General features: G+C 38.5%; 1 protein-coding gene across 1 annotated transcript; it reads right to left on the reverse strand.

Annotated features, from left to right (window-relative positions):
- Positions 1-902: 902 nt before the first annotated feature.
- LOC18009814 lies at positions 903-5,791 on the reverse strand. Its single transcript, XM_024158018.1, has 10 exons — positions 5,699-5,791; positions 5,259-5,597; positions 2,927-3,140; positions 2,704-2,776; positions 2,646-2,663; positions 2,588-2,594; positions 1,655-2,534; positions 1,398-1,592; positions 1,241-1,328; positions 903-1,029 (listed from the first exon to the last, which is right to left on the reverse strand). Exons 1-10 carry the CDS (start codon positions 5,789-5,791, stop codon positions 903-905), a joined length of 2,034 nt encoding a protein of 677 aa, XP_024013786.1.
- Between the last annotated feature and the right edge of the window lie 4,663 nt (positions 5,792-10,454).

The following is a 10,454-nucleotide window of genomic DNA, read 5'->3' on the forward strand; positions in this document are numbered from 1 at the left end:
CGGGCGGCCCGGTCACTGAGGAGCGTCGAGGCCGGAAATCACTGATTAATCAACAATTAAGCAGTGATTAATTTTTCTTTTGTTTTATTTTTGTTAATTTCATTAGTTTTTTTATAAATTCACATATTTTGTTCAAGAATGTGATAAGTCATAAGTCTAGTTTGATATTATCATATATAGAAACATGAAATGAAATGTAAAACATAATACCATCCTTAAACTTGAAATGCATAAAGAAGTCAAGATCAAATGGACATAAATGTTCAAAAGAGAAAAAAAAAAGTCCAATCACATGATGATACAAAAAAGAAGAATGGTCTTGATCATGAGAATACAAAAAAAAAACTTGAAGGACAACAACATCTTCATCCTTTCTTTCTCCAATGATCAAGTTACCATGTGTTTTGGACTTCTACATGTCTTTGATCTTGTAACTTAGTAAACCTGTTAAAAGTTTAAAACCAAATAAAAAATTGTTAATGAAACATAATAAGTTAAGAACAAAAGCACATTAGTCACTTAACTTAAGAACCAAACTGCCAAATTATCAAAGACGTTTTAAAGAACACTAGTCACTTAACTTAAGAGCATTGCACACATCAAACATAATGAAACATCAAAAGCATTAAGCATTGCAAGCAATTTTCATCAAAGCATAAAGAAACATCAAAAGCATAATGAAACAAACCAGAAGCATCGATACAACAAACAACAACAGAAGTGCATTAGAATAATTAAAAAACAGAAGAAGTCAAAGAGTTTAAGAACCTTTTTACTAACCTGATGAACTAGTTTTGAGAGTCACGAAACAGAGGAACCTCTTGCTATAAATGAGGTTCAAACTCGAAGTCAACAGCATCTTCTGGTTCAGACTCGAAGTCATCATCATAGATGTCTCTTATTCATGGAAATTGTGCGGCTAGAACCAAGTTCACATCACTGTCTTGGTCTTCCAATCTTGGTCCAACAATCCATTCTTCCACAGTGTCTTCATTACCATCTTCGAAGATGGCATCTGCGTTTTGCTCTCTGATTTTTTTTGCTTGTTGAATAGCTTGGCATTACTGGACATAGACTACTGTTTAACCGACTAACATCTAGTCTATTCCTTTTTTTTTGTGTGGATCTGCAAAAAAAAACAAGACACTAACCAATTCAAAGCAGCTACAATATAAACTTTTAAAAAACTTTGTAAAGTCATATACTAACCGATTCAAAGCAGCTCCAATTTCTTTCACACCCAGATGAACTAGAGATCGATGCAAGTATTCTTGTTGCTAATTTCTGCAAATTTGGTGCACCACATCCATAGGTTGACCACCAGTTTCCTGTGACAATTTAAGATATTTTATTGTTTAAAATTTGAATAAGAACACTTATGAGAACAAAAAAAATACCTAGATTAAACTTGTCATCTCTGGTTTCACAACCTTTAAGTGCTAACCGATTGCCAAACAAACCAACTTTGTTCTTGTAGAGACAAAGTTCATGATTCATAATCTTATCTTGATTCTCAAAGTTACCATAGTAAAAAGTCTCCACACAGCTCATGAATCCTTCCACAATGACCATGTCAAACTGGATAGTGGGGTCTTTGTAGAAGTAATAAGGGTTTAAGAAGAATGCAACCACATGTAATGGAGAATCTACCTACCTTTCATCTTATCAACAATGATCTTAAACACAGGCTGATAATTCCTCTCAACATGATCACAAGGTTCCTTGATACACTTCCTAGCTTCTAAAATCTCGCCATAAATAAAACCCATAGAAGGTATCTTCTCTCCATCGGCCAGCCTTAGCACCTTCACCAAAGGGCTGAATATTTTCAACACCATCATCACAGAATTCCAGAATCCAAAACTCATAATAGTCTCAAACACATTCTTTCCCTTCAGCGCCTTTGAATGAGTGCATTCATGCCACTCATCACTTGTGAACATTGACTTCAACTGAGCTTTTTTCTCATACAAGCTGTGGAGAGTCAAAAAACAAGTAGCAAATCTTGTTGCTCCAGGTCTCACAATATCCCTTTTCTTTGTGTAGGTTCTCATCATATTCAGGGTCTTATGATGAGCATAGATGAAGATGGTGGCTGCTTTTGCTTGGCTGATGACTTTGTCAAAATTTTGCAACTTTGAAACTCCCTCAAGCATCAGATCGAGTGTGTGAGCCGCACATCCACTCCAAAAAATGGTCGGCCTCTTCTCTTTCAGCATCTTTGCAGCAGCAACATTGTTTTTTGCATTATCAGTCACAACTTGCACTATTCTAGTTGCTCCTAATTCTTCAATGCAACCATCAATGTATTTAAAGATGTACTCACCTGTATGAGAATCCTTAGAGGTGTCCTTTGATGAGAGAAAACATGTGCCTCCTCTTGAATTCACACACAAGTTCATGATGCTTCTCCTTTTCATATCAGTCCAAGAGTCCGTCATCACTGAGCAACCTTCTCTATCCCACTCTTCTTCCAGCACCTTCAGCTTTTCTTTTGTCCTCTGTACATCCTCATTCAGCAATGGTTCACGCAGCTGATACTGGCTTGGTGGTACCCAACCAGGTCCGAACTGACCAAGAGCTTCACAACACAGCTTGAAAGCATCATTGTCAATGGCATTGAATGAAATAGCAGCATGATAAACCCATCTTGAACAATATTGTCGGACAGCATGAGTCTTCTCCTTTGAAATTGCATCATGAATACTCTCCTGCCGTTTCTGTGTAGCCAATGAAGCTTCAGGATTAATGTTGCTGGCAAACCGATCCATAGGACCTTGGAAGTGAGGAGCATTAAGAGTTCCAAGCTCTTCTTCCAGCTCGTCGACATTGTTTCCTTTCTTAATGTTGACTTCTGCCCTCAAAGCTTCTTCAAGTTTCCTTTTCAGATTTTTCTTCTCCTTTGATTCATCAATGGCTTTCATACACTTCTCTTGATCAGCTTTAGTCGATACAGGACATGAAGACACCACTCCTTTTTTGTGCGCAATGTGTAGTTTTAACCGATGCACACCACCAAAAAATTCATTTCCACACAGCAAGCACTTCACTTTGTCTGGATTCTTTGGGTCGTTTAAGACTCCATATTCCCATCCAACATCATGAGAGTTCCACTTCAAAGCAGGAGGTGGCTTATCCATCTGAACCAACAAAAAAACATCGACAATATGGTTTAACACAAAGCTTACATACTTTGAAATCGAAATGAAGATAAAATCAAAGGTTTAAGAGCTTACATACCTTGATATGATGTCGATTTGCCTCAGTGTTCTTGGATTTCTGCTGATTTGAAGGTTTAAGATGAAATTTAGGTTGTTTAGCAATCGATTAAGGGTTTAGTTCTTTGATTAGTGTTTAATTTTGGGAAGAATAGTTTTTGGGCTGAAAATTTTATAAAAATAATGAGCCAAAAAATTTTGAAGCCCAAAAAATTGTGATGATTTTTAACAACTATGACACCAATTTAAAAAAAAAAAAGCGTTGACTTTCTCCATTATGCAGTTGACCGCCGAATACACCGCACAAGACCTAATCGCGGCGGACCTTCACCGACTTGCGCCTAGGCGGCCGATTAATCGGCTAGGCGGCCACGTTTTTGAAGCTTGGGTATAGTCTAGAAACTTTTCACTAAAGTACAGACATAACTAGTCCGTTGATCCGTCATGCGAAAGTCTATACACTTAGACATAACTTACAGTCAACTAGCTCTTAACATTCTTTTAAAATTTCCAGTGGTTCTCATCAAAAGGGATTCAGCAAAGCAATCAAGGCTGGATATTCAAAATAATGGCTTTATAGGGGTGAGGTTCTCAGTATCTAGGGTTACATTTTTCTGGAGAGACAAGATATTATGCAAAACAGCAAGAGAGGATTGAGTTGTTGACATCCACAATTTCCAGTCACTTTATTCTTGCCTTAAAATTTCTGATCTCCTTCCTTCAGGTTCTTTCCATAACTCCCCCATACTTAGATTTTTGTCCAGGTTTTAAAACCAATACTCCACATTTGAATACTTATAGCATTTGCTCCTTTCATTCTTTTTCGATTTTTTTTTGAAGGGGAAACCGCCTTTAGATGTAGAGTCTTAGGAGGCACGAAATTTACCTTTATGAATGAGCTTTTTGAGGCATCATTAAGATTGATAGGATTCCTGATACTCTTCTTTCCTAAATTCCTTCAGACTTTATTTTGAGTGACTGAAAACTATGTTGTTCTTCCCTCTCCGGCGTTTTTGCACATGTCTGTCGATACAAACTAAAGAAAGAATGCATGAGATTTGAACATAAAGGTTTGTGTTAAGGGTGTGGTACCAGCTAAAGATGAACTGGCCATCTAGAACAATAAAGAGTGGTGGCAATAAGGTAAAGATGTCCTAGATGTATATCATGATGTCTGCCTAAATCCAATGATGAGAAAATTAGATGTCAAGATTAAGTTTAAGTGAAATGAGCTAGTATATCCTGTCAGAAAAAATCTCCATGAATAGAAATCCTCTGGTGGGAGTTCGTAGTGTAAGTACTCTAGCTACCGCCTAGTCTAGTACTAACCACAAAAAGAACTATCATGTAAAGCCTAAAAGCACATGGGTCTTGTGTTCCTGATTTGAAAACCGTTTGAATTTTTTTTTATGATGGATCTTTTATGAAATATAAACTCAAAACAAACCAAATTTTGTTAGTAAGGGATGAACATCCTCCCCCAAACTTATATCACACTGCCCCCAGTGTGATAAATCTGTGAGAGGACGGGATAATTATGGACTGAAATTTGGAATGTTAGGTGTACTTACCTGGCGATATTCTGCGGCTCTCGATGTGTTTTCTGGTTCGTGATTCCTGTTTACCCTTTAATATCTTTGCCTTAAAATCTGAAATAACAGAAGACAAAAGCAAAGCAGAAAAAATAGAAAATGCAAAGGGAATAAGTAAAATAACAAGTAGGTTGCCTCCCACTAAACGCTTGCGTAAAGTCATTAACTTGATTTTGATGATGCTTTAGCCTGGTGGATCTGCCAAGAGCATTTATTCTCTTTCTTCTACTGCGAGGTATGGTTTGACATGTTGTCTGTTAATGACGAATGTATCTCGCATCTTGCCCCATAGAACGAGTGCTCTATACGGTTTGACTTCCTTTATTGTCAAAGGTCCAGACCATCTTGATCGCAGCTTTCCTGGAAGAAGCTTAAGGCGAGAAGTGAAAAGAAAAACCTTGTCATTTAGGGGAAAAGATCGATGTATGATTCCTCTGTCGTGATATGCCTTCGTCTTCTCCTTGTATATCGTGGATTTCTCATAGGCATTCTGCCTGATTTCTTCTAACTCATGAATTTGACGCATTCTTCTTTCTCCAGCTGCCTTAAAGTTCATGTTCATCTCCTTAATAGTCCATTGTGCTTTGTACTCGAGCTCTACAGGAATGTGACATGCTTTCCCATAAACAAGATTGAACGGTGTTGTCTCTAAATGAGTTTTGTATGCTGTCTGATAGGCACAAAGTGCATTTTTGAGTTTTTCAGACCAATCCTTGCGATTTACGCCGATCGTCTTTTGCAGAATCGACTTGATCTCTTTGTTAGAGATTTCCACTTGTCCACTTGTCTGGGGATGATATAGGGATGTAACTTATGCATGACCCCGTTCTTTTTGAGCAGATTTTCGAAAACTCTGTTGATGAAATGGAATCCTCCATCGTTTATTACAGTCTGAGGAATTCCAAAGCAAGGAAAAATGATTGATTTAAACAGCTTTACAACCACTTTTGCATTATTAGTAGGGCAACTGCTTCTACCCATTTAGAGACATAATCTACCACTACTAAGATGTATTGGTTTCCAAAAGAAGTTGGAAATGTTCCATGAAATCAGTTCCCCTTACATCAAAGATTTTGACTTCGAGAATGAAGTTTTGAGGCATCTCATTCCTCTTAATGATATTGCCCATTCGTTGGCATGAATAACAACATGAGATGTAGGCATGAGTGTCTTTGAACATAGTAGGCCACCAGAAACCCGCTTGAATGACCTTGGAAACTGATTTACAAGTTGCAAAATGTCCTGCATATGTTGAACTATGGCATCCAAACAGTATTCCTTCCATTTCTTCTTCGGCGACATACTTTCTGAATAAAACATCTACACATCTCTTATAGAGAAAAGGTTCATCCCATAAATAGTGCCGAACTTCCCTCAATAATTTCTTCTTTCTATAGCAAAAAAATGTGGAGGTTCGATGTCTACGGCTAAGTAACTCGCTATGTGCCTAAACCATGGGGTGTCAACAGCATCTGACTGTCGCATAGGAGGTTAGGATGACTTTTCTTGCACGATAATAGGTATAGTATCGCAAAATGTCCTGCATATGCTGAACTATGGCATCCAAACAGTATTCCTTCCATTTCTTCTCCGGCGACATACTTTCTGAATAAAACATCTACACATCTCTTATAGAGAAAAGGTTCATCCCATAAATAGTGCCGAACTTCCCTCAATAATTTCTTCTTTCTATAGCAAAAAAATGTGGAGGTTCGATGTCTACGGCTAAGTAACTCGCTATGTGCCTAAACCATGGGGTGTCAACAGCATCTGACTGTCGCATAGGAGGTTAGGATGACTTTTCTTGCACGATAATAGGTATAGTATCTATAGCGTAGACATTTTCTTCTGGAAAAATATAATTCAAAGGGAGTTTCTCTTCCACTCAAATTCTAGAAAGATGATTTGCTACTCCATAATCTGCTCTTTTCCGATCTCGGATTTCAATATTAAACTCTTGCAGCAAGAGTATCCATATGATCAGCCTTGGTTTGACATCTTTCTGAGACATGAGATACTTGATTGCAGCATGGTCGGTATGAATGAGGACCTTAGACCCGACAAGATAAGATCGAAACTTCTCAGATGCAAAAACGACATCTAAGAGCTCCTTCTCCGTAGTCGCATAATTGCATTGAGCTTCATCCAAAGTTCTACTCGCATAGTAGATTGCGTGCAGTTTCTTTTCTTTCCGCTCACCAAGCACAACTCCGACTGCAAAATCACTTGCATCACACATGATTTTGAATGGTTGTTCCCAATCGGGTGGCTGCACAACTGGAGCAAAAACAAGAGCGTTTTTGATCTTATGGAACGCTGCTAAGCATTCATCATCAAACTCAAAGTTCGTTTCTTTGCATTGTAGACGTGTAAGAGGCCTACCAATTTCAGAGAAGTCTTTTATAAATCGCCTATAAAATCCGGCATGTCCCAAGAAACTTCAGATACCCTTCGCATTAGTTGGAGGTTGTAGACTAGTCATGACTTCAATTTTTACTTTATCAACTTCAATACCTTTACTAGATATTTTATGTCCAAGCACAATTCTTTCTCGAACTATGAAGTGACATTTTTCCCAGTTTAGGACAAGATGCTTGTCTTCACAACGCTGCAGAACTTTCCCTAAGTTTGCCAAGCATTTTTCAAAAGAGGATCCATAGACAGAGAAATCATCCATGAAGACCTTCATGAAATCTTCTATAAAATTGGTGAAAATAGACATCATGCATCGCTGAAAGGTTGCAGGTGCATTACACAATCCAAAAGGCATTCGCCGGTAGGAAACATTTCCGTATGGATTGGTGAATGTCGTCTTTTTTTGATCTTCTGGCCTAATAGGAATTTGGAAAAATCCAGAGTAACCGTCCAGAAAACGGTAGTATTCATGAATTGCTAATCTTTCTAGCATTTGATTAATGAAGGATAAGGGAAAATGATATTTCAACATCATAGCAGTTTCAGCTCTACTTAGACCAGAATTTATGATGACATAATAAGTTGAGTTTGGTCCAAGAAAAGCATACTTGAGTCCATCAGGAAGAGGTTTACGCTCGACTTTTGGGGCTTTGAGCTTGCTCCATGGGTCTATTATAGCTGCCAAGGTATCTTTTGGAGGAGTAGGGATATGAGTTTCCTCATTCAGGTCGAGGTAGTTCATAAGTTTCGCGTAATCCTCGGATTTATCAAGCATCTGCGCACACTCTTTCGAAACTTCTTCAAGCAGGCTGCGCTCATCATTTGTGGTTGTGAGGATGATTTTTAAGGGATCGTTAAGAAAATTTTCTTCATAAACTCCTTCAGTGATCTCATTAAACTCATCAATACAGCAAATTCTGCCATCTAAAGTTAATTTCCCAAGATCTTTGTTCATATCAAACTGCATAACCAGGCTGCGTAGGTGGAGATCTATCTTTTCTTCCGGAACATTTATTATTGCCCCTGTAGTTGATAAGAATGGTCTACCAAGTATGAGAGGATCATATTGGGCTCCCTTTCTACTTCAAGCACTACGAAATTAGTCAGAATATAGTTTTCTCCTATCATTACTGATACATAAACCAGGACTCCTTCCGGGGATCTGATTGATCGATCGACAAGAATCAGTGAAATTTTTTTGGGCTGGAAAGTATGATATCCTTAACGTTTTGCAACTGAGAGTGACATCATGTTGATGCTTGATCCCAAATCCCATAGAGAACGTTCGAAAGTCATATTCTTGATTGTGCAAGAGAGTACAAAACTTCCCAGATCTTCTTCTTCTTCTAAGGGATATGGTTTTGTAGGATGGAACTACATTCATGAGTTATCATCATAAAGCCTTCTTCTAATGCTAGAGAATTTGCTAGAATGCCTTTCATGTACTTCCTTAGAGCAGGTATCATTGCACAAACTTCAATAAAAGGCAATCTCACAGTTAATTGCTCGATTAGCTCTTTTAGCTCAGCCCTTTCTTTCTTTTTCTTTGGTACTTTCACGGCTCGTGGGTAAGGTGGTTTAGGCTTGTAGACGCGAGTATGCGGAGGCGGTATAGGTTCTTCTTCAGGAATTTCTTGAGGAATGTCTTCTTTTTTCCTTTTCTTCCTCTCTTTCGATCACTACAGCACGTTCACTTTCAGCTGAAACTCCTCCTTTTTCTCATTCCTCGAAATCTTTTGGTTACTCTGGTTTCTTAAACCACTCCTGAGGGTAATTTCCTTTGAGTGATCAGAGGTCTCCAATTCATTCATTTTTCAGAAAAAGGTTCATCAAGATCATTAACGGAAGAATTCGTTTCTTTTGATTCATTACTAATCTGAAGAAGAAAAAGGGTGGAGACCTTGTTAATAGCATCCTCATGTCTTTCTGATCGAATCTCCATCTCCTTTTCGAGTCTGTTAACCTCTTTTTTAAGTTCATCAATCTTGGAAAAAGGATAGTAAGGAGGGAATGCCGGATTGGATTGATCAAATTGGGTTTGCTCGAAATAAGGTTGGAAAGGAGATTGAAAATCAGGCTGGCCGCGGGTAAAGGAGTCGCGGCTGCGGTGGAGTCCTTCTTGGCCGCAGTCAAAAGCTTCTCACCCGTGGTGGATGCCAGCTTTGCCGCGGTTGAGAGGCTCACACCCCTGGTGGAGTTGATTCTTCTCAGCCTCTTCAATCTGGCAAACATCAGCAGTCTGCATCATCTCCTGGGTTTGGAAGTTATTTTTCACCTCAGAGTTGTTCATCTTCTCAATGTGAGGCTCATTATGGTTGCTTCCATCATCAGGGTTATGAATTGAACCAGGCTTACTTAGGATCATCTTGAGACATTCCAAAATCTGTTTTAGACATTTTTTTATCAGCAGATGATTCTTCTTCCTTGATCTTAGGACATCTAGATTGGATTAGAAGCCTTCTATTTCTGATACTTCCAGCTAGATTAGTGATATAGGCGTGAGCCTCATCTACAGATCTAGTGGAAAAGTTTCATTTCTAGAGGTATCAAAAGAAAACTTCAGTTCTTCATTAACTCTATGGTAGAAGATGGTCATTAAACGCTCCTCGGAGAACCCATGGTGTGGAAAATCTCTCTGGTAGTCTCTGAATCTATCCCAAGCGTCGTAGAGGTCCTCTATGTCCTTCTGCTGAAATTTTTGTATCTTGTCCCTTAAGAGATTGAAACGATCTCTAGTGTAAAAGTGACTTAGAAAAGCCTCTCTACACTCTTTCCACGTTTTTATGGATGCATGTGACAAGGTTTGCCATTTACTAGCTCTACTAGTTACAGATAATGGAAAAAGGACGCACATATCTTAATCTGTATTTCTCATTATGGTTGAACACAGATCTTTAAAGTTATCAATGTGATCTATTGGGTGTTCTGTGGGACAACCATTATACTGTTTGAGATAACTAATGTAGCTTCAGAGTCGCCATCCTTAGGCAAAGGTGGTCAAATTACACGTCTATCTGCGAAGAATTTTTGGGCCGCGTCGCATTCTCCAATCAGTTGTTCTTTCTTCTTGGCATTTTTTGGTTCTCCAATCACTTCATTGGCATCATCGATTGGGTCATTAATCTCGTCATCAGATGGATCATTATCTAGAAAAGGGTGCTCTCCAGAGAGAGGATCAGGGATATGTTCTCGATCCCTTATCGAGAAAGTACCTGAAAAATCAAAAAAC

The sequence above is a fragment of the Eutrema salsugineum genome, unplaced genomic scaffold, assembly GCF_000478725.1.
Source record: "Eutrema salsugineum unplaced genomic scaffold, Eutsalg1_0 scaffold_8, whole genome shotgun sequence".
NCBI classification, from domain to species: Eukaryota; Viridiplantae; Streptophyta; class Magnoliopsida; order Brassicales; family Brassicaceae; genus Eutrema; species Eutrema salsugineum.